Here is a 24962-nt window from a genome sequence, read left to right as displayed (position 1 = left end):
AACGAAAGTACGCCCAAATCGAAAAGGAAGGACTGGCTGTGATCTTCGCGGTGAAGAAATTTCACCAGTACTTGTATGGATGGAAATTCACGATAATTACAGACCGCACAAGCCTTTGCTGGATTTGTTGAAAGAAGACAAAGCATTACCACCAATAGCTTTGGCCCGGATCCAACACTGGGCTCTACTACTGGCGGCGTACCCGTATCAACTGGAGCATCGGCCAGGAATCCGGGTGGCAAAAGCAGGCTGCCATTACCGGACACCCCGCTATTAGTACCCAGAATAGAGGAAACTGTGATGACGTTACATTTCCTGGACACCCTTCCAGTGGCCGCACAAAACATTTGTTTATGGACCCAAAGGGACCCAGTTTTATCAAAAATAAAACACATAGTGCTAACTGGGGAGATGGAAAGACCGGTCCAGGCAGAATTCCACACTTACTGGAGCAAAAGAGAGCAGATCACCGTGGAAGACGGGATCCTGCTATGGGGGGCTCGAGTAATAGTTCCACATCAAGGCCGTCAAGCCATTCTGGCTGAACTACATAATGGACACCCCTGAGTCTCAAAAATGAAGATGCTGGCCAGAAGCTATGTCTGGTGGCTGGGCCTGGACACAGATATAGTGGCATTGGTAGGACGGTGCCAAGAATGCCAATAAGGGCAGAAGGTGCCACCGGCAGCCGCACTGCACCCATGCGAATGGCCAGGTAGACCATGGTCGCGACTTCATGTCACTTTTGCAGGCCCGTTTATGGGTTCAATGTTTTTTATAATAGTAGACACTCATTCTAAATGGCTGGACGTCTACAAAATGAACTCTGCAAATTCAACAACTACCATTGAAACACTCCGCACCTCGTTCGCAACTCATGGTATCCCGGAGGTTTTAGTTTCGGATAATGGATCGGTTTTCACCAGCCAGGACTTCACAACATTTATGGGCCGGGATTCTCCAACCCCCCGCCGGGTCGGAGAATCCCTGGGGAGAGGCGCAAATCCCAGCCCGTTGCCCCGACGCCTGCTGCCCTGTTCTCTGGCGCGTTTTTCGGGGGCCAGCGGGATTCCATCCATGCCGGTTGGGGGCCTTTGACAGCTGCCCCGTCCCAGCAATTCTCCAGCCCCGATGGGCCGAGTGGCCATCCAGTTTTGGCCAGTCCCGCCGGCATGAATAACTCACCTCACGCATGTGCGGTTTTCAGATTTGTTTCCTCCTCCGGAGCTGACTCAGACCAGCATACCGAGGACTGTGGAGAGTCCGCCCCGACAAACTGTTCACGCCCCTCCGACACCACTGGTGGTCCTGGGGGGAGCGCGGGGGGATCCGACCCTGGGGGGGCCCCCACAGTGGCCTGGCCTACCGATCCTGTGGGCGGGCTGTTTCTGTGGGGGCCTTCTTTCCTCTGCGCTGGGCCCCTGTAGGGCTCCGCCATATTGCCCGGGGGCCGGCGCGGAGAAAAGAACACCCGCGCATGCGTGGAAATACGCCAGCCGGTCTGCTCATGTGCGGTAATACGCCAGCCGTCTGCGCATGTGCGGAAATACGGCGCCCGGTCCTGCATGCGCGAGATCTCGCCGGCCGTTCCGCGCATGCACGAACTCACGCCAGCCCTTCGGCTCCAGTTGGAGCAGCACCAACCACTCTGCCGTTAAACTAACCCCCGAAAAATTGGAGAATTCCTCACTTTCTGGGGCTGTTGACGCCGGAGAGGTTGGCGCTGGTTTTCCTGCCGGCTTGGGGACTTAGTCCCCAGAAGGGAGAATCCTGCCCATGAAGATGACTGGCATTCGGCACATAAGGACAGCACCATACCACCCGGCATCGAATGGTTTGGTGGAGAGAGCCGTCCATGCCTTAAAAGTCGAGTTGAAGAAACAGTCAGCAGTATCATTGGACACCAAACTGTCGCGCTGGCTATTTGACTACAAAACAACCCCACACGCCACAACGGGAATAGCACCGGCGAACTACTCATGGGCAGATAACTCCGAACCCGGCTGAGTTTACTATTCCCGACTTTAGGTGGCAGAATAGAGCGACACCAGGAGGCCCAATGCAGGGGCCACGACAACACTCACCGAGAAAGGCAGTTCAAATGGGTGAAAATGTATGGATCAGAAATTATGCCAATGGCCCCACATGGGTAGCAGGAACAGTCAGGGCCAGAACAGGACCAGTGTGTATGAGATACGTGTGGGAAAACATGTAATAAAGAAACACGTCCACTGTCCCTGGCTCCTTCACGTGCAAGAAGTGTGTCCAGTTGCAGCTCCTGTTAGACCGCTTGACGGCTCTGGAGCTGCGGATGGACTCACTTTGGAGCATCCGCGATGCTGAGGACGTCGAGGATAGCACATTTAGCGAGTTGGTCACACCGCAGGTGAAAGGTACTGAGGGAGATAGAAAATGGGTGACCAAAAGACAGAGCAACGGTAGGAAGGCAGTGCAGGTGTCCTCTGCGGTCATCTCCCTGCAAAACAGATATACCGCTTTGGATACTGTTGAGGGAGATGGCTCACCAGGGGAAGGCAGCAGCCAGGTTCATGGCACCGTGGCTGGCTCTGCTGCGCAGCTGGGCAGGAAGAAGAATGGCAGGGCTATAGTGATAGGGGACTCAATTGTAAGGGGAACAGACAGGCGGTTCTGCGGACGCAATCGAGACTCCAGGATGGTACATTGCCTCCCTGGTGCAAGGGTCAAGGATGTCTCGGAGCGGCTGCAGGACATTCTGGGGGGGGGAGGGTGAACAGCCAGCTGTTGTGGTGCACATAGGCACCAAAGATATAGGTAAAAAATGGGACGAGGTCCTACAAGCTGAATTTAGGGAGCTAGGTGTTAAACTAAAAAGTAGGACCTCAAAGGTAGTAATCTCAGGATTTCTACCAGTGCCACGAGCTAGTCAGAGTAGGAATGTCAGGATAGAGAGGATGAATGCGTGGCTCGAGAGATGGTGCCAGAGGGAGGGATTCAAATTCCTGGGACATTGGAACCGGTTCTGGGGGAGGTGGGACCAGTACAAACCGGACGGTCTGCACCTGGGCAGGACTGGAACCGATGTCCTAGGGGAGATGACCTTGGGGAGAGTTTAAACTAATATGGCAGGGGGATGGGAACCGATGCAGGAAGTTGGAAGGTAGTAAAACAGGGACAGAAAAAAAAGGCAGTAAGGGGGAAAGTGTAAGGCAGAGAAGCCATAGTCAAAAATCAAAAAGGGCGACAGTACAAGGTACAGTGACTGAGGGGAGCTCAGTGAATAGGACCAGGAATACTAAAATAAATAAAACGGGAAGTGAAAACATTAATGGTAAGCAGGTTGTTACATGATGATATGGGTTCAACGACAAGGAAAATTAGGAGAAAGGTTAAGAGGAAATATAACTTAGGAGAGGTTACTGATCGAGGTGTTAAGATTCAGAACAGAGGTAAAAAAGCCAACATAAGTGTACTTTACCTGAATGCTCGTAGTATTCGGAATAAGGTAAATGGGTTGATGGCGCAAATCATCGTGAATGACTATGATTTAGTGGCCATTACTGAAACATGGTTAAAGGATGGTCACGACTGGGAGTTAAATATCCGAGGGTATCAAACTTTTCGGAAGGACAGAGTGGATGGTAAGGGATGTGGTGTAGCTCTGTTATTTAAGGATGACATCCAGGCAACAGTAAGGGATGACATCGGTGCTATGGAGGATAACGTTGAATCCATTTGGGTGGAAATCAGGAATAGTAAGGCGAAAAAGTCACTGATAGGAGTAATCTATAGGCCACCAAATAGTAACATTATGGTGGGGCAGGCAATAAACAAAGAAATAACTGATGCATGTAGAAATGGTACAGCAGTTATCATGGGGGATTTTAATCTACATGTTGATTGGTTTAACCAGGTCGGTCAAGGCAGCCTTGAGGAGGAGTTTATAGAATGTATCGGTGATAGTTTCCTAGAACAGTATGTAATGGAACCTACGAGGGAACAAGCGGTCCTAGATCTGGTCCTGTGTAATGAGACAGGATTGATTCAGGATCTCATAGTTAGGGATCCTCTCGGAAGGAGCGATCACAATATGGGGGAATTTAAAATACAGATGGAGGGTGAGAAGGTAAAATCAAGCACGAGTATTTTGTGCTTAAACAAAGGAGATTACAATGGGATGAGAGAACAACTAGCTAAGGTAGACTGGGAGCAAAGACTTTATAGTGAAACAGTTGAGGAACAGTGGAGAACCTTCCAAGTGATTTTTCACAGTGCTCAGCAAAGGTTTATACCAACAAAAAGGAAGGACGGTAAAAAGAGGGAAAATCGACCGTGGATATCTAAGGAAATAAGGGAGAGTATCAAATTGAAGGAAAAAACATACAAAGTAGCAAAGATCAGTGTGAGACTAGAGGACTGGGAAATCTTTAGGGGGCAACAGAAAGCTACTAAAAAAGCTATAAAGAAGATTAAGATAGATTATGAGAGTAAACTTGGTCAGAATATAAAAACAGATAGTAAAAGTTTCTACAAATACATAAAACAAAAAAGAGTGGCTAAGGTAAATATTGGTCCTTTCGAGGATGGGAAGGGGGATTTAATAAAGGGAGATGAGGAAATGGCTGAGGAACTGAACAGGTTTTTTGTGTCGGTCTTCACAGTGGAAGACACAAATAACATTCCAGTGACTGATGGAAATGAGGCTATGACAGGTGAGGACCTTGAGAGGATTGTTATCACCAAGGAGGTAGTGATGGGCAAGCTAATGGGGCTAAAGGTAGACAAGTCTCCTGGACCTGATGGAATGCATCCCAGAGTGCTAAAAGAGATGGCTAGGGAAATTGCAAATGCACTAGTGATAATTTACCAAAATTCACTAGACTCTGGGGTGGTCCCGGCGGATTGGAAATTAGACAATGTGACACCACTGTTTAAAAAAAGGAGGTAGGCAGAAATCGGGTAATTATAGGCCAGTGAGCTTAACTTCGGTAGTAGGGAAGATGCTGGAATCTATTATCAAGGAAGAAATAGCGAGGCATCTGGATGGAAATTGTCCCATTGGGCAGACGCAGCATGGGTTCATAAAGGGCAGGTCGTGCCTAACTAATTTAGTGGAATTTTTTGAGGACATTAACAGTGCGGTAGATAACGGGGAGCCAATGGATGTGGTATATCTGGATTTCCAGAAAGCCTTTGACAAGGTGCCACACAAAAGGTTGCTGCATAAGATAAAGATGCACGGCATTAAGGGGAAAGTAGTAGCATGGATAGAGGATTGGTTAATTAATAGAAAGCAAAGAGTGGGGATTAATGGGTGTTTCTCTGGTTGGCAATCAGTAGCTAGTGGTGTCGCTCAGGGATCAGTGTTGGGCCCACAACTGTTCACAATTTACATAGATGATTTGGAGTTGGGGACCAAGGGCAATGTGTCCAAGTTTGCAGACGACACTCAGATAAGTGGTACAGCAAAAAGTGCAGAGGATACTGGAAGTCTGCAGAGGGATTTGGATAGGCTAAGTGAATGGGCTAGGGTCTGGCAGATGGAATACAATGTTGACAAATGTGAGGTTATCCATTTTGGTAGGAATAACAGCAAAAGGGATTATTATTTAAATGATAAAATATTAAAACATGCTGCTGTGCAGAGAGACCTGGGTGTGCTAGTGCACGAGTCGCAAAAAGGTGGTTTACAGGTGCAACAGGTGATTAAGAAGGCAAATGGAATTTTGTCCTTCATTGCTAGAGGGATGGAGTTTAAGACTAGGGAGGTTATGCTGCAATTGTATAAGGTGTTAGTGAGGCCACACCTGGAGTATTGTGTTCAGGTTTGGTCTCCTTACTTGAGAAAGGACGTACTGGCACTGGAGGGTGTGCAAAGGAGATTCACTAGGTTAATCCCAGAGCTGAAGGGGTTGGATTACGAGGAGAGGTTGAGTAAACTGGGACTGTACTCGTTGGAATTTAGAAGGATGAGGGGGGATCTTATCGAAACATATAAGATTATGAAGGGAATAGATAGGATAGATGCGGGCAGGTTGTTTCCACTGGCGGGTGAAAGCAGAACTAGGGGGCATAGCCTCAAAATAAGGGGAAGTAGATTTAGGACTGAGTTTAGTCGGAACTTCTTCACCCAAAGGGTTGTGAATCTATGGAATTCCTTGCCCAGTGAAGCAGTGGAGGCTCCTTCATTAAATGTTTTTAAGATAAAGATAGATAGTTTTTTGAAGAATAAAGGGATTAAGGGTTATGGTGTTCGGGCCGGAAAGTGGGGCTGAGTCCACAAAAGATTCACCTGATCTCATTGAATGGTGGAGCAGGCTCGAGGGGCCAGATGGCCTACTCCTGCTCCTAGTTCTTATGTTCCTTTCGGTAGCAGGAACAGTCAGGGCCAGAACAGGACCAGTGTGTATGAGATACGTGTGGGAAAACATGTAATAAAGAAACATCAGGAAATGGTGCGGGCCTCAGATTTGTTTCCTCCTCCGGAGCTGACTCAGACCAGCATACCAAGGACCGTGGAGTGTCCTCCCCGACAAACTGTTCACGCCCCTCCGACACTACTGGTGAGGACATTAGACTCGGATATGGACACCGTGGATGATGCCGCAGCTGTACCCCTGCCGCCGGAGGTGAGGGGCGAACCACCCCTCAGGCGCTCACATCGGAAAAGACGGGCGCCTAGCTGTTATACCCCCCCTACGTCGGAGGCTGAGTGGAGGAGCTGGACCCGGCGCAAAAACGAAGCCGGAGACCCATGAGTCACGAGGACCATGGGGGCTCCGCAGATTTGGGGGGGGGGGGGTGTGTAATGACTTAGGCCAGGCCTTTGAGATTGGCCAATTAGAATACGAGTTCACTGATTAGTGGCCCAATCAGGGAACCCCTTTCTGTGTAGAAAACAGGGAGTGTCAGATCCTCTGCACTCCCGGTGTAGACAGCAGACTGAATGGTCATGGTTGTTCAGCTGTTGGGTTTGTAAATAAAAGGAATTCTGGTGACGGGACTTCTGTCTCCGTGGACTTATTACAAAGAGCCAATATTATGCCCTGTCCTTCCCCAAGCGATTCTTACTGACTCTTGCCAGCTTTTGTCTGGAGGTCTTTAAGGTCAGCAGCAACAACAGTGATAAGTAGAGAAACAGCACAACTTGCTGGCACAATATTTACAGACAGAAGGTGGAGAATTGATCACCAGTGGCCATCCTGGTGGGGTAAAGAGGAATGACGTTGGCAGCACAGCACCAGGCTCCATTGTCCAATTCACCCAGCCTATCCACCACTGTCCCATTTGATTACTAATAGGATTGCACAGGAAAAACTAGCCAAATGAGGCCACAATTACCAATCCTGCTTATTAATAAATCAAGTTTACAAAAGCAATAGTTATACAGTGGCAAACAGAAAATCACAGTGGTTCAATTAACTTAAAAATCTGTTGCAAAGCAGATATCTTTAGTAGTTTCTTCAGTATTTCTTAGGTTTTTACATTTTTAAATTGGTTGTCCAGCTCTTTGGAGTGGGCAGCCTGTCCAACTGCAGTCCGGCCTTTGGTAAAGACACTGACAGCAGGCCTTAGTCAGGGAGCTAATCTGCCCTGGTCCCTGTGATATTCTTGGCTATCCCCAAACCTCCTACCCCCACCCCCATTCCTGTCTACAATTATACTCGGTCCGCTAAGTCTGACTAATGCTCATCAATATGGTGATAACTGAGTATAGGTTTAATCATTGAAAAAAGGTACTGGCTTTCCTGTAACAACAAGTGTTCGATTAAATGATAATGCCCTACCAATTTTTTTCACATTTGCTGTATGATTAAGACTATTGAAAAAGTGGAAGTGAAAGTTCTTACCAGTTTGAAAATCGTGATATGATGCCAAAGTATCCAGAATTACAAATTCGTCCAGTATATTTTGTATGTGGCTTTTTATGTTTTCTTCATCGACTGCCTTGTCTCTAATCAATATCTGGGTGTTGTACATTGTTCTGACGGTCTAGCCAATGGACAATATTTGTGCATAAGAGCAGAACTTATATTTATAAAGCACCTTTATCCAAGTAAAACATAGGTTCACAGGAGCATTATCGAACAACATTTTCCACTGATCTCCATTAGGAGAAATAGGTCAGATGATGGTTTTAACAACGGTCTTAAGGAAAGAGAAGGGGAGAGGGTGAGGAAGGGAATTTGAGCCTAGGAATCTTTCAGTCGTGAAATGATTAAAATCGGGTGGGGAAAGGGACCAAAATTGAAGGAACTAAGATATTTTGAAGGGTAGTGATGTTGGACATTACTGAGATAGGGAGGGTAAAGGCCACAAAGGGATTTAAAAACAGGAATAATAATTTTAACATTTAAAAAAAAATTTAGAGTATCAATTCTTTTTTTCCAATTAAGGGGCAGTTTAGTGTGGCCTGTGGCCAATTCACCCACCCTGAACATCTTTTTTGGTTGTGGGGGTTGACCTACGCAGACATGGGGAGAATGTACAAACTCCACATGGACAATGTCCTGGGGCCGGAATCGAACCTGGGCCTCAGCGCCGTGAGGCAGTAGTGCTAACCACTGCACCACCATGCGCCGATAATTTTGTGTGGAGTCTGCACGTTCTCCCCATGTGCTCCAATTTCCTCCCACAAGCCACGAAAAACGTGCTGTTAGGTAATTTGGACATTCTGAATTCTCCCTGTGTACCCGAACAGGAGCTGGGGTGTGGCGACTAGGAGATTTTCACAGTAACTTCATTGCAATGTTAATAGAAGCCTACTTGTGAGAACAAAGATTATTATTATTTTACATTGAAGCATTGTTTAATCGGGAGCCAAAGAAGATGAATGAGCACAGAGGTGAATCGGGAATGGACTTGGTGTGAATCGGAATGTGGAGGTTTGGATGACCTCAAGTTTACAGAAGGTCCAATGGGGAAGTCAGTCAGGAGTATAGAATCCAGACAGTGCAGAAGGAGGCCATTCTGCCCATTGGGTCTGCAATGGCCCTCCTAAAGATCACCCCTCTCAGGCCCACTCCTCTGCCCCATTCCCATTTACCTGTAACCTCATCTAATCTACACATCTTTGGACTCTAAGGGGCAATTTAGCAAGGCCAATCTACCAAATCTGCACATCTTTGGAGCGTGGGAGGAAACCGGAGCACCCGGAGGAAACTCTTACAGACAGGAGCGAACGTACAAACTCCACACAGTCACCCAAGGCGGGATTCGAACCGGTATCCCTGGTGCTGAGAGACAGCAGTGCTAACCGCTGTGTCACCATCAATGGTGAAGTCTATAGAATTTACAATGCAGAAGGTGGTCATTTGGCCCATCGAGTCTGCACCGGCCCTTGGAAAGAGCACCCTAAGCCTACACCTAAACCTTATCCCTGTAACCCCATCTAACCTTTTGGATAATAAGGGGCAATTTAGCATGGCCAATCCACCTAACCTGCACATTTTTGGACTGTAGGAGGAAACTGGAGCACCTGGAGGAAACCCACGCAGACACAGGGAGAACGTGTAGACTCCGCACAGACAGTGACCCAAGCCAGGAATCGAACCTCGGACCGTGGAGCTGTGAAGCAAATATGAAGTCTAGAGGTGGCAAGTGCACGATGGTGCAGATGGGAGGTCAGAAGTTCATCTTGGAGTCAAATATGGGACAATGGTTGCGAACAGACTGGTTCGTCTCAGAGTTCAGTCTCAGACTATTGCCAGGAAGACTGATGGAGTCAGTGACTAGACAGCAAAGTTTGCAGCAAGGATCAAAGACAAATCAGCAGTAGGGGGTGGGGGTGGGTAGAGAATAGGCAGTATTTTTTAAGCAAGGCGTGTGTCTGGACAAAGAAGGCAGCCCTCACAGCCCCAACCATATCGCTGGAGGGGATTCCCCTACAGAATTTGGCCCTGGAACTTGTTAAAAAACATTTTCTTTCCTACCTGCTGTAAGCTGCAGGGCCCCTGCCTGGCTCAGCAATGGCCACTGCACCTGGTGGCACTGCTGAGGTGCCAGTCCTCTGAGCTGGTGCTCTTTGGGACAGACTACCAAACTGAATAGGACGACAACCCGAATGGTGTGCTGATGACATACATTCTGTGGTAATATCGGGCCAATATCCCAATTCACAAAATTCAACCCAGTGTTCTGGCTTCCTGAAGCTGCCTCTTCACTTATTTGACTTGAAGTTGGCCAAGTACAACTTTCCTGCTGCTTTCTGTGCTCTTTGAATACATACATATATGTAAATATGTTTTCTGTCACTTCTGGTGAAGACTTTCAGAAGTTGTAAGATAGCATATAAAACTGAGAAATTGCACCGGACATATTTCCCACATCTGGCCGAAGGGGTATCCTGTTCGAGCTGTCTATCTAGTAAATTATTTTGTATCCTGTCCCCAGACTGATCAGATTAGTTTCAGCAAACTCATTCGCTATGCCCACAATTTTGAAAATAATCAGCACATTGTAGACTTCAACACAACATATGGCTATCTAAACACATAATACAAGTGCTTTAGACCAGACAAGGTTAATTCAAGACCCAGAGAAAGACTTAATTACCTGCAAATGTTCGCATTCAAAGCATTGTCTTGCATCTTTGACTTTGTCAATATATATATGTTTCTGGAAAATACCTCTTCATTCACCTGAGGAAGGAGCAGTGCTCCGAAAGCTAGTGATTTGAAACAAACCTGTTGGACTTTAACCTGGTGTTGTAAGACTTCTTACTGTGCTCACCCCAGTCCAACGCCGGCATCTCCACATCATGGCCTTCTTAACTGCCACTGAACCTGCATGTTAACCTTAAGAGAATCTTGAACAAGGACTGCCAAGTCCCTTTGTGCTTCTGATTTCCAAAGCCTTTTCCCATTGAGAAAATAATCTATGCCTCTGTTCTTCCTATCAAAGTGTATAACCACTTTTCCACATTGTATTCCATCTGCCACTTCTTTGCCCACTCTCCTAGCCTGTCCAAGTCCTTCTGCAGTTCCCCTGCTTCCTCAACACTACCTATCCCTCTGCATATCTTTGTATCATCTGCAAACCTAACAGTGCTAAGTGCCCTCAGTTCCTTCTTCCAGATTGTTAATGTATATTGTGAAACATTGTGGGCCCAACACTGACCCCTGAAGCACACCACGAGTCACCGGCTGCCATCCTGAAAAAGACCCCTTTATCCCCACTCTCTGCTTTCTGTCAGTCAGCCAATCCTCTATCCATACCAATATCTTTCCCTTAACACCATGGGCTCTTAGGTTATTTCACAGCCTTGTCAAAGGGGAGGACGAGGCATCCATCGCTGACGAGGGAGGTCAAGGACTATGAAAGGAAAAGCTTACAAAGTGGCGAGGATTAGTGCCGCTTTCCATACTCTCTGTCTAGTATTGTTCTGAAAACTTTACTAACATCTCCTGAGCCCTTGGCCCCTTGAACCAGTTTAAAGTCCAAGTCATTAACCTGCACCTTCTCCTTTACCTTTGATTTTTGAATTCTCCATTCAACTGAACTCTCACCCCAACTATTTAGTTATGTGATTCGTCAGTACTCAGGACTCTGGTCCCAGCATGAATTAGATGAAGACCGTCCCATCGCAACAGGTTACCTCTGCCAATTGGTGCCAATGTCTTATGAATTCAAACCCATTTCTCCCACACCATAGAACATAGAACATTACAGCGCAGTACAGGCCCTTCGGTCCTCGATGTTGCGCCGAGCTGTGAAACCACTCTAAAGCCCATCTACACTATTCCCTTATCATCCATATGTCTATCCAATGACCATTTGAATGCCCTTAGTGTTGGCGAGTCCACTACTGTTGCAGGCAGGGCATTCCACGCCCTTACTAGTCTCTGAGTTAAGAACCTACCTCTGACATCTGTCCTATATCTATCTCCCCTCAATTTAAAGCTATGTCCCCTCGTGCTAGACATCACCATCCGAGGAAAAAGGCTCTCACTGTCCACCCTATCCAATCCTCTGATCATCTTGTATGCCTCAATTAAGTCACCTCTTAACCTTCTTCTCTCGAACGAAAACAGCCTCAAGTCCCTCAGCCTTTCCTCATAAGATCTTCCCTCCATACCAGGCAACATTCTGGTAAATCTCCTCTGCACCCTTTCCAATGCTTCCAGCACTGAGTGCTGAATTTGGTGCATTTGAGTGCTATAGTGAGAGTTTGGTGACTGAGGGAGTATAAGGCTTCATTTTTATCTAAAGTCTAGTCTTTCTTTTATTTAGTTAATTAACTTAAAAGTTGCTGTTTGGTTTAGAAGAAGGTGAATTTTCAATCAGCTTTAAACAAAGCTTCTACTTGTAGGCACTTGCAGCTGGAGCTTGTTTATTAGTTAATTGGATTAGGCCAGTTTTCAGAGGCTAGATTCACAGTATAAAAGTGATCTCCTACAGTGCAGACTTTGTTTGCACTGAGTGCTGAATTTGGTGCATTTGAGTGCTATAGTGAGAATTTGGTGACTGAGGGAGTGCTGAATTTGGTGCATTTGAGTGCTATAGTGAGAATTTGGTGACTGAGGGAGTGCTGAATTTGGTGCATTTGAGTGCTATAGTGAGAGTTTGGTGACTGAGGGAGTGCTGAATTTGGTGCATTTGAGTGCTATAGTGAGAGTTTGGTGACTGAGGGAGTGCTGAATTTGGTGCATTTGAGTGCTATAGTGAGAGTTTGGTGACTGAGGGAGTTAGGTGAGGAGGGAGTAAGGTGCTCCTTTCATTTTGTTTCCTACATTTCCGCAAAGAGTGAGAAGAGAGCCAGAGAGTGCAGCTGACTGGGAGCAGAGTCGGAGGGCGGAGATCCAGTTGGTCCACAGGGCAGCTATATTCTGTAAGGTAAGAGGGGATGGAGGCTAGGCCAGTTGCATGCTCCTCCTGTAGGATGTGGGTGGTGAGGGATACCACCGGTGTCCCTGCTGACTATACCTGCGGGAAGTGCACCTAACTCCAGCTCCTCAAAGACCGTGGTAGGGAACTGGAGCTGAAGCTGGATGAACTTCGGATCATCCAGGAGGCAGAGGGGGTGATAGAGAAGAGTTACAGGGAGGTAACCACACCCAAGGTACAGGACAAGAATAGCTGGGTTACAGCCAGCGGGAAAAAAAAAACAGGCAGACAGTGCAGGGGTCCCTCGTGGCCGTTCCCCTTCAAAACAAGTATACCGTTTTGGATGCTGTTGGGGGGGATGACCTACCGGGGGAAGGTCCTAGCGGCCAGGTCTCTGGCACTGAGTCTGGCTCTGGGGCTCAGAAGGGAAGGAGGGAGAATAGAAAAGCAATAGTTGTAGGAGATTCAATGGTTAGGGGAATAGATAGGAGATTCTGTGGTCGCGAGCGAGACTCCTGGAAGGTATGTTGCCTCCCGGGTGCCAGGGCCAGGATGTCTTGGATCATGTCTTCAGGATCCTTAAGGGGGAGGGGGAGCAGCCAGAAGTCGTGGTGCACATTGGTACCAACGACGGAGGTAGGAAAAGGGGTGTGGAGGTAATAAATGAGTTAGGGAGTTAGGCTGGAAGTTAAAAGCCAGGACAGACAGAGTTGTCATCTCTGGTTTGTTGCCGGTGCCACGTGATAGCGAGACTAGGAATAGGGATAGAGTGCAGCTGAACACGTGGCTGCAGGAATGGTGTAGGAGGGAGGGCTTCAGGTATTTGGATAATTGGAGCGCATTCTGGGTAAGGTGGGACCTGTACAAGTAGGACGGGTTGCATCTGAACCAGAGGGGCACCAATATCCTGGGAGGGAGGTTTCCTAGTACTCTTCAGGAGGGTTTAAACTAATTTGGCAGGGGAATGGGAACCGGATTTGTCGTCCAGCAACTAAGGTAGCCGATATTCAGGACGCCAAAGCGTGTAATGAGGCAGTGGGGAAGGGAACACTGACAAAGGAGAGTACTTGCAGGTACGGAGATGGGTTGAAGTGTGTATACTTCAACGCAAGAAGCATCAGGAATAAGGTAGGTGAACTTAAGGCATGGATCGGTACTTGGGACTACGATGTGGTGGCCATCACGGAAACTTGGATAGAAGAGGGGCAGAAATGGTTGTTGGAGGTCCGTGGTTATAGATGTTTCAATAAGATTAGGGAGGGTGGTAAAAGAGGTGGGGGGTGGCATTGTTAATTAGAGATAGTATAACAGCTGCAGAAAGGCAGTTCGAGGAGTATCAGCCTACTGAGGCAGTATGGGTTGAAGTCAGAAATAGGAAAGGAGCAGTCACCTTGTTAGGAGTTTTCTATAGGCCCCCCAATAGTAGCAGAGATGTGGAGGAATAGATTGGGAAACAGATTTTGGAAAGGTGCAGAAGTCATAGGGTAGTAGTCATGGGTGACTTTAACTTCCCAAACATTGAGTGGAAACTCTTTAGATCAAATAGTTTGGATGGGGTGGTGTTTGTGTAGTGTGTCCAGGAAGCTTTTCTAACACAGTATGTAGATTGTCCGACCAGAGGAGGGGCAATTTTGGATTTAGTACTTGGTAATGAACCAGGGCAAGTGATAGATTTGTTAGTGGGGGAGCATTTTAGAGATAGTGACCACAATTCTGTGACTTTCACTTTAGCAATGGAGAGGGATAGGTGCGTGCAACAGGGTAAGGTTTACAATTGGAGGAAGGGTAAATACAATGTTGTCAGACAAGAATTGAAGTGCATAAGTTGGGAACATAGACTGTCAGGGAAGGACACAAGTGAAATGTGGAACTTGTTCAAGGAACAGGTACTACGTGTCCTTGATATGTATGTCCCTGTCAGGCAGGGAAGAGATGGTCGAGTGAGGGAACCATGGTTGACAAGAGGTAAAATGTCTTGTTAAGAGGAAAAAGGAGACTTATGTAAGGCTGAGGAAACAAGGTTCAGACAGGGCGCTGGAGGGATACAAGATAGCCAGGAGGGAACTGAAGAAAGGGATTAGGAGAGCTAAGAGAGGGCATGAACAATCTTTGGCGGGTAGGATCAAGGAAAACCCCAAGGCCTTTTACACATATGTGAGAAATATGAGAATGACTAGAGCGAGGGTAGGTCTGATCAAGGACAGTAGCGGGAGATTGCGTATTGAGTCTGATGAGATAGGAGAGGTCTTGAACGAGTACTTTTCTTCTGTATTTACAAATGAGAGGGGCTATATTGTTGGAGAGAACAGTGTGAAACAGACTGGTAAGCTCGAGGAAATACTTGTTAGGAAGGAAGATGTGTTGGCCATTTTGAAAAACTTGAGGATAGACAAGTCCCCCGGGCCTGACGGGATATATCCAAGGATTCTATGGGAAGCAAGAGATGAAATTGCAGAGCCGTTGGCAATGATCTTTTTGTCCTCACTGTCAACAGGGGTGGTATCAGGGGATTGAAGAGTGGCGAATGTCGTGCCCCTGTTCAAAAAAGGGACCCTGGGAATTATAGGCCAGTTAGTCTTTCTTCGGTGGTAGGCAAAGTAATGGAAAGGGTACTGAAGGATAGGATTTCTGAGCATCTGGAAAGACACTGCTTGATTAGGGATAGTCAGCACGGATTTGTGAGGGGTAGGTCTTGCATTACAAGTCTTATTGAATTCTTTGAGGAGGTGACCAAGCATGTGGATGAAGGTAAAGCAGTGGATGTAGTGTGTCATGATATTCAAACACACACATCATGATAGACACACCAACAGACAAATCAGAACACACAACACCACAACCAATGACAGAAAGATATAAAAGCACAGACACGACCCCCGGTGGTCAGTATTAGCTGCAGAGGAGGACCAGGACACATCTGCTACCAAACACACTCAGGGAGACAGCACGTGCAGAGTATCCAGAACGAACTGTATTATAAGAGTTAAAATGAAATAGAGTTGTACCACATACAACTGTGTTGGCTCATCTGTGCACCAGAGCACCCAACACCACATGGTACAGGAGTGGATCGATACCTGCCGGCATACCTCAGTGTACAGAGACAACCAGCAGTGCCCAGGCAAAATGATAGAGCTCCCGGTTCCGCAGCCGCTCCAGTGCTACGGCGATCTCCGCGAAAACTGGCGGCGATTCCGGCAATGGTTCGAATTGTTCCTGGTGGCAGCTGAACTCCAAGACCTGGATGATAGCGAAAAAATTGAATTTCTCCTCACCATCGCCGGTGCAAGGGCAAGAGAAATATTCACAAGGTTCAGGTTCTTCAGGAGGCAGCAAAGGTACGATTACCAGGCAGTCCTGGACAAATTCTCCAAGTACTGTGAAGAAAACGCAATCCAATCGGCAAGTAAAGGTAAGAAAAGCTGCAGTACTCACCTCGTGGCTGGGATCCCGGAGCCCGAATTCCCAGAGGCCGAAATCCCGGGCCTGAGAGAGGGCTGGGTCGAGGTCGGCGGCCATCTTGCTAAAGGTATCACGCTAGCACAGTTGCGCGAGCAGTGCGCAGAACCGGAAGTTTTGTTTGCGCATGCGCGAGATGCTGCGCATGCGCAATCAAGAAAACGGCCATCGGTAAAGGAACAGCGATTTGAGCATGCGCAGTCGCTTCCTACGTGCTACATACCGAGCGTCAGGATGTCAGAGGCCCCAGACTGCACCAATTTAAAGGGGAAACGTCCCAAATCCAATTTAAAAGGGAAACGTCCCAAATAAAAAAAACAAAAATCTGTTAAAGCTGTAAAACAACCTTCCCTCACCTGGAATGACAGCACAGTGCCGCAAATTGACCCAGGAGATGAATTTGACCTCCGAAGAACCCTCCGACAAGCAGTTACCTACGCACAAGCCGATGATTCCGACCTCGAATACTTCGATGACGATCTTTACAGTGTTTCCGGACCTCGCGAGCCCAATGATAGCTCCGTGGTCCTATACGACTATGACTCGGACGAACCTTTCGTGTTGCACATTGGCGGCCCCCACATTGAATCCGACGCAGATGCGGATTCATTTTTCGGATTTGAGGATCTTCAATCCAGCAGATATGACGTTCCAACTTATCAGTACCGGATGATGCTGCAGCCTGACATTAACAGACAGGGAGCGGTGCAAGCACACGGAGAGCGCCCTGCTGCCACACAGAGCGTGGTCCACGTCCCGCTCAACGTTCCCGACTCTATGAAAGAAGACATGCAAGACTCCAGAGCGCAGTCCTCGCATGAACCAGAAGTGACTCCAGTGTCACAAGCCTCCACAGCAAGCTCGTGGACAGACTCCACAATTGCAGAAATGCAAGACTCCAGAGCGCAGTCCTTGCACGGACAAGAAGTGACTCCAGTGTCACAAGCCTCCACAGAGAGCTCGTGGACAGCCTCCACGATAGAAGCAACGCAAGACTCCAGAGCGCAGTCCTTGCAGGAACAAGACCATGAGGGTCTAGCAACCTCTCCTGACCAACCAGCGGCAGATGATGCAAGTCTGCCATGCTCACGTGAACAGCAAGAAGGCTATAACAGCCTACCATGCTCCACTACACAGCAGCATGACCATGAAGGTCTCTCATGCTACAATGAAGGGCACAGCGCTGATGACTGTTCAAGCCCAACTGAAGACAAGCCAAAGGAATCGCCTCGTCCAAGCCCGAAGAAAAAAGGTTTATGCGCTGACCTTCAGGATCATTATAGCCGAACAGAGATTAATAATGCTGCACGGCCACAGAAGGATGCTGAGGATTTGCGAAAGAAATTTATTGAATGTTTAACTTGCAAGGAGCAGACTGAGAATTGCCAGTGTTTTAGTACGGATCGAAAAAATGGACAAGACATTGATCCTCAGGTAATGGAAATAACACAACCTGAATCATATCTACAGCAGGGACAAATGTCTCCCTTCAACACAACGCCGCAAAATCCCAACTTCGGAGACCAGCAGTTAGTCAGTAATGACTCTTCAAACCTTGAGGGGAACATTAATTGCATTGAACCTATACACACTCCACTGATAAATGAGCAGAACATTGGAGCAAGAATCCTGAGGACACCGACATCGAGTAGCCAGATAACGAATTTAAAACCCACAGCAGTTTCAAGTGAACCAAGTGTGCTTTCCACTAATGGTGAAGATGCAGATAAGGTCGACCCGATTATCCATTGTACCACACTAACCCCAGTGATTAAGCAGTTATGTATGGGGAGTATAATGTGGGCAATTGAGAACAGTAAAAGAGAGACTGTGACCATGCCAGTCCCAGCAAAATCAGACCCAGAGACCATGAAGGCATGTACATTAGACAAAGATACATATGAGGTACCTGAGAAGAAAAGTGAAACGGAATGTTCTTTGGAAAATAGTACAATGTCGATAGAAACATTGGATCCTATATTCGAGACCATACATATGGGAGAATTTGGGGGTAATAAACAAGGTTGTGCAATGTCTGGGGGAAGATTTAAAATTCCAAAGAAGAAAAGCCCAAATGAAGGACAACGGCAAGACAATGACAGTCCACCGACATGGTGTGCACCACCAGATGAAAACTCTGACAATTTATCCAACCCTAGTGAACAGCAAGCTGCTAATGAGGATCTATCCACGGGATGTGAGACGAGTGACGACAGCATCCCACTTCCCATGCAAAAGGTGCAAGGTGACAGACCTCGCCTAGTGCGTACCGAGGCACTCGACGATCACGGTGGGACCACTGACGACCGCGGTGGCGGCGCACCGCTTCCACCCTCGATGGCTCGACCCTCTCCACTGGTTGGTGCATTCCTGCATGTTCCGACTCCAGAAGTGCAGCTTCAGGGAATCTCGGCTGCCTCCAGTGAACCTGTTGGGACTCCGGACGGGGGGCATCGACGGAAGGCAGACCGGACTCCAGATGGGGAGCAGCCAAGCGCCGACTCTGATTTGCGCACGCCAGACCTTGCTCCGGACGGGCGGTGTCGCGGCCTCGGTGATGGCACGCTCAGGGTGACGGCGGATGCCACGGCGACAGGGAATGGATCGCGTGGCAGTCCCACTGGGTCGGCAGTGGCAACCAGCACCGGCGGTCCAAGATGGACACACCAATTCGCGCCATCGCCAGACGTTGATGCGAGCAACAATTCTCTCTCCAAGGCGACATGCTTCGACGTTTCTCTGCGGAGTCGCCCTTCCGGCACAGCAGGTGGCCGGAACCAGCGTGCACGGTCTCGGCCAACTTCCACATCTGGCACAGTCATCGCCTTGCATGATATTAGTGATGGTGCTACTTCGATGGCAACGACCCATCGGCTACAAGATGCCGTCCACCACAAACATAAAAAGAAAAAAGACTCCACCTTGTTCCTGGCATGCAGGGCGGATGGATTGGTGCGTAGGCGCAATCAGCGAGCTTTGCGCCGCCTTCCACGCTCGCAACTGAACCGTACGCACACGCCGGATCCTCCACTGGTTCCCAAGGATGACTTCGTGGAGATGCCACGGATCATGCCCCTTCCATCGCCACCAGAACCAAACCACAGCCAAGGCACCACTAACAAAGATGTTGAATGTTATATTTGCACGAATGAAAAAACCAAGCACTGCACGAAGTACAACAAATGGTAAAGTAGAGACTTCGGCAACAGCATCACCTCCAACAGTCCAAGGTGAACCAGTGTGACCCCAAATCTCCACAGCTGAACCGGCTTGAGGACCAGCCCATTCTTGAGGCGGTCACCCATTAGACTGGACTTATAACGCTGTTCATACGTTCAAAAAGTCAAACACTTCTGTATTATAACCTGTTGTTGTTTATTGTTCCAGATATCGTCTGACCGGACCAATGTTCAAGTTTTTTTTTCTCTCGCATCCAAGTTTTGTTATGGTACAACCTTGTTAGTGTGACGCACCCGACATCGCCCCATGTAAATAGTTACGTCATATACACACGCTGTACACAACACACACACACACACTCTTAGATGCACTCACGACACAATTATATTTATAACCACGTAGGCACATATCTTTGTAAAAAGGGGGGATGTCATGATATTCAAACACAAACATCATGATAGACACACCAACAGACAAATCAGAACACACAACACCACAACCAATGACAGAAAGATATAAAAGCACAGACACGACCCCCGGTGGTCAGTATTAGCTGCAGAGGAGGACCAGGACACATCTGCTACCAAACACACTCAGGGAGACAGCACGTGCAGAGTATCCAGAACGAACTGTATTATAAGAGTTAAAATAAAATAGAGTTGTACCACATACAACTGTGTTGGCTCATCTGTGCACCAGAGCACCCAACACCACATAGTGTACATGGATTTTAGTAAGGCATTTGATAAGGTTCCCCATGGTAGGCTTATGGAGAAAGTAAGGAGGCATGGGATAGTGGGAAATCTGGCCAGTTGGATAACGAACTGGCTAACCGATGGAAGTCAGAGAGTGGTGTGGATGGCAAATATTCAGCCTGGATTCCAGTTACCAGTTGTGTACCGCAGGGATCAGTTCTGGGTCCTCTGCTGTTTGTGATTTTCATTAATGACTTGGATGAGGGAGTTGAAGGGTGGGTCAGTAAATTTGCAGATGATACGAAGATTGGTGGAGTTGTGAATAGCGAGGAGGGCTGTTGTCGGCTGCAAAGAGACATAGATAGGATGCAGAGCTGGGCTGAGAAGTGGCAGATGGAGTTTAACCCTGAAAAGTGTGAGGTTGTCCATTTTGGAAGGACAAATATGAATGCGGAATACAGGGTTAACGGTAGAGTTCTTGGCAATGTGGAGGAGCAGAGAGATCTTGGGGTCTATGTTCATACATCTTTGAAAGTTGCCACTCAAGTGGATAGAGCTGTAAAGAAGGCCTATGGTGTGCTAGCGTTCATTAACAGAGGGATTGAATTTAAGAGCCGTGAGGTGATGATGCAGCTGTACAAAACCTTGGTAAGGCCACATTTGGAGTACTGTGTACAGTTCTGGTCGCCTCATTTTAGGAAGGATGTGGAAGCTTTAGAAAAGGTACAAAGGAGATTTACCAGGATGTTGCCTGGAATGGAGAGTAGGTCTTACGAGGAGAAGTTGAGGGTGCTAGGCCTTTTTTCATTAGAACGGAGAAGGATGAGGGGCGACTTGATAGAGGTTTATAAGATGATCAGGGGAATAGATAGAGTAGACAGTCAGAGACTTTTCCCCCGGGTGGAACAAACCATTACAAGGGGACATTAATTTAAGGTGAATGGTGGAAGATATAGGGGGGATGTCAGAGGTAGGTTCTTTATCCAGAGAGTAGTGGGGGCATGGAATGCACTGCCTGTGGAAGTAGATGAGTCGGAAACATTAGGGACCTTCAAGCAGCTATTGGATAGGTACATGGATTACGGTAAAATGATATAGTGTCGATTTATTTGTTCTTAAGGGCAGCACGGGAGCATTGTGGATAGCACAATTGCTTCACAGCTCCAGGGTCCCAGGTTCGATTCCGGTTTGGGTCACTGTCTGTGTGGAGTCTGCACATCCTCCCCGTGTCTGTGTGGGTTTCCTCCGGGTCCTCCGGTTTCCTCCCACAGTCCAAAGATGTGCAGGTTAGGTGGATTGGCCATGATAAATTGCCCTTAGTGTCCAAAATTGCCCTTAGTGTTGGGTGGAGGTGTTGACTATGGGTAGGGTGCTCTTTCCAAGAGCCGGTGCAGACTCAATGGGCCGAATGGCCTCCTCCTGCACTGTAAATTCTATCATAATCTATGGTTAATCTAGGACAAAGGTTCGGCACAACATCGTGGGCCGAAGGGCCTGTTCTGTGCTGTATTTTTCTATGTTCTATCCTTCCTATAATGCGGCGACCAGAATTGCACGCAATACTCCAAATGCGGCCGCACCAGAGTTTTGTACAGCTGCAACATGACCTTATGGCTCCGAAACTCAATCCCTCCACCAATAAAAGCTAACACACCATACGCCTCCTTAACAACCCTATCAACCTGGGTGGCAACTTTCAGGGATCTATGTACATGGACACTGAGATCTCTCTGTTCATCCACACTGCCAAGAATCTTACCATTAGCCCAGTACTCTGTCTTCCTGTTATTCCTTCCAAAATGAATCACCTCATACTTTTCTGCATTAAACTCCATTTGCCACCTCTCAGCCCAGTGCTGCAGCTTTTCTATGTCCCTCTGTAACTTGTAACATCCTTCTGCACTGTCCACAACTCCACCGACTTTAGAGTCATCTGCAAATTTACTCATCCATCCTTCTACGCCCTCCTCCAGGTCATTTATAAAAATGACAAACAGCAGTGGCCCCAAAACAGATCCTTGTGGTACACCACTAGTAACTGGACTCTAGTCTGAACATTTCCAATCAACCACCACCCTTTGTCTTCTTCCAGCTAGCCAATTTCTGATCCAAACTGCTAAATCACCCTGAATCCCATGCTTCCGTATTTTCTGCAGTAGCCTACCGTGGGGAACCTTATCAAACGCTTTACTGAAATCCATACATACCACATCAACTGCTTTACCCTCATCCACCTGTTCGATCACCTTCTCAAAGAACTCAATAAGGTTTGTGAGGCACGACCTACCCTTCACAAAACCGTGTTGACTATCTCTAATCAAATTATTCCTTTCCAGATGATTATACATCCTATCTCTTATAAACCTTTCCAAGATTTTGCCCACAACAGAAGTAAGGCTCACTGGTCTATAGTTACTGGGGTTGTCTCTACTCCCCTTCTTGAACAAGGGGACCACATTTGCTATCCTCCAGTCTTCTGCCGCTCTTCCTGTAGACAAAGATGACTTAAAGAACAAAGCCAAAGGCTCAGCAATCTCCTCCCTAGCTTCCCAGAGAATCCTAGGATAAATCCCATTCGGCCCAGGAGACTTATCTATTTTCACACTTTCCAGAATTGCTAAATTTCCTCCTGATGAACCTCAAGCCCTTCTAGTTTAGTAGCCTGAATCTCAGTATTCTCCTCGACAACATTGTCTTTTTCCTGTGTGAATACTGACGAGAAATATTCATTTAGCACCTCTCCTATCTCCTCGGACTCCAAGCACAACTTCCCACTACTGTCCTTGACTGGCCCTACTCTTACCCTCGTCATTCGTTTATTCCTAGCATATCTATAGAAAGCTTTAGGGTTATCCTTGATCCTACCTGCCAAAGACTTCTCATGTCCCCTCCTGGCTCGTCTTAGCTCTCTCTTCCTAGCTAACTTGTAACTCTCGAGCGCCCTAACTGAACCTTCATGTCTCATCTTTACATAAGCCTCCTTCGTCCTCTTGACAAGTGTTTCGACTGCTTTAGTAAACCACGGTTCCCTTGCTCGACCACTTCCTCCCTGCCTGATAGGTACATACTTATCAAAGACACGCAGTAGCTGTTCCTTGAACAAGCTCCACATTTCCATTGTGCCCATCCCCTGCAGTTTTCCTCTCCATCTGATGTATCCTAAGTCTTGCCTCATCGCATCATAATTGCCTTTCCCCCAGATATAGCTCTTGCCCTGCGGTATATACCTATCCCTTTCCATCACTAAAGTAAACTTAATCGAATTGTGGTCACGATCACCAAAGTGCTCACCTACCTCCAAATCTAACACCTGTCCTGGTTCATTACCCAGTACCAAATCCAATATGGCCTCGCCTCTCGTTGGCCTATCTACATACTGTGTCAGGAAACCCTCCTGCACACATTGGACAAAAACGGACCCATCTAATGTACTCGAACTATCGCGTTTCCAGTCAATATTTGGAAAGTTAAAGTCCCCCATCACAACTACCCTGTTGCTTTCGCTCCTATCCAGAATCATCTTTGCAACCCTTTCCTCTACATCTCTGGAACTTTTCGGAGGCCTATAGAAAACACCTAACAGGGTGACATAAGAACATAAGAACTAGGAACAGGAGTAGGCCATCTGGCCCCTCGCGTCTGCTCCGCCATTTAATGAGATCATGGCTAATCTTTGTGGACTCAGCTCCACTCTCCGGCCCATACACCATATCCCGAATCCCTTTATTCTTTAGAAAGGTATCTATCTTTTTCGTAAAAACGTTTAAAGAAGGAGCCTCAACTGCTTCACTGGGCAAGGAATTCCAGAGATTCACAACCCTTTGGGTGAAGAAGTTCCTCCTAAACTCGGTCCTAAATCTACTTCCCCTTATTTTGAGGCTATGCCCCCTAGTTCTGCTTTCCCCGACCAGTGGAAACAACCTGCCCGCATCTATCCTATCTATTCCCTTCATAATTTTATATGTTTCAATAAGATCCCCCCGCATCCTTCTAAACTCCAATGAGTACAGTCCCAGTCTACTCAACCTGTCGTCATAATCTAATCCCCTCAACTCTGGCATCAGCCTCGTGAATCTCCTCTGCACTCCCTCCAGTGCCATTATGTCCTTTCTCAGGTAAGGAGACCAAAACTGAACACAATACTCCAGATGTGGCCTCACCAACACCTTATACAATTGCAGCATAACCTCCCTAGTCTTGAACTCCATCCCTCTAGCAATGAAAGACAAAACTCGATTAGCCTTCTTAATCACCTGTTGCACCTGCACACAAACTTTTTGCGACTCGTGCACCAGCACACCCAGGTCCCTCTGCACAGCAGCATGTTTTAACATCTTACTGTTTAAATAATAATCCATTCTGCTGTTATTCCTCCCAAAATGGATAGCCTCACACTTGGCAACATTGAATTCCATCTGCCAGACCATAGCCCATTCACCTAACCTATCCAAATCCTTCTGCAGACTTCCGGTATCCTCTGCACTTTTTGCTTTACTACTCATCTTGGCGTTGTCTGCAAACTTTGACACATTGCACTTGGTCCCCAACTCCAAATCATTTATGTAAATTGTGAACAACTGCGGGCCCAACACTGATCCTTGAGGGACCCCACTAATTGCCAACCAGAGAAACACCCATTTATCCCCGCTCTCTGCTTTCTGTTAGTTAACCAATCCTCTACCCATGCTACCACTTCACCCTCAATGCCATGCATCTTTAGTGACCTCTCCTTTCCTGTTTCTAACCTCAGCCCAAACTACCTCAGTAGACGAGTCCTCATCAAGCGTCCTTTCTGCCACCATAATACTGTCCTTGACTAACAAT

At 47.4% G+C, this 24962-nt stretch overlaps 1 protein-coding gene and 1 long non-coding RNA gene across 3 annotated transcripts in view; one reads left to right on the top strand and one right to left on the bottom strand.

Annotated features, from left to right (window-relative positions):
- The window catches only part of LOC140388177 (cilia- and flagella-associated protein 54-like), a 948449-nt gene that overhangs the window by 94392 nt on the left and 829095 nt on the right, over window positions 1-24962 (bottom strand). For both annotated transcript variants that reach the window (XM_072471937.1, XM_072471938.1), the window contains one exon: window positions 7830-7971. In XM_072471937.1, coding sequence (XP_072328038.1) covers window positions 7830-7971 — 142 coding nt within the window. The remainder of the gene's footprint in view (window positions 1-7829; window positions 7972-24962) is intronic.
- The window catches only part of LOC140388178 (uncharacterized), an 80196-nt gene that overhangs the window by 20193 nt on the left and 35041 nt on the right, over window positions 1-24962 (top strand). The gene's annotated exons all lie outside the window — the stretch shown is intronic.

Source organism: Scyliorhinus torazame, chromosome 13, assembly GCF_047496885.1.
Source record: "Scyliorhinus torazame isolate Kashiwa2021f chromosome 13, sScyTor2.1, whole genome shotgun sequence".
Classification (NCBI taxonomy): Eukaryota; Metazoa; Chordata; class Chondrichthyes; order Carcharhiniformes; family Scyliorhinidae; genus Scyliorhinus; species Scyliorhinus torazame.
The sequence above is the reverse complement of the archived record's forward strand: the minus strand, read 5'-3'. Positions and strand labels throughout refer to the sequence as shown.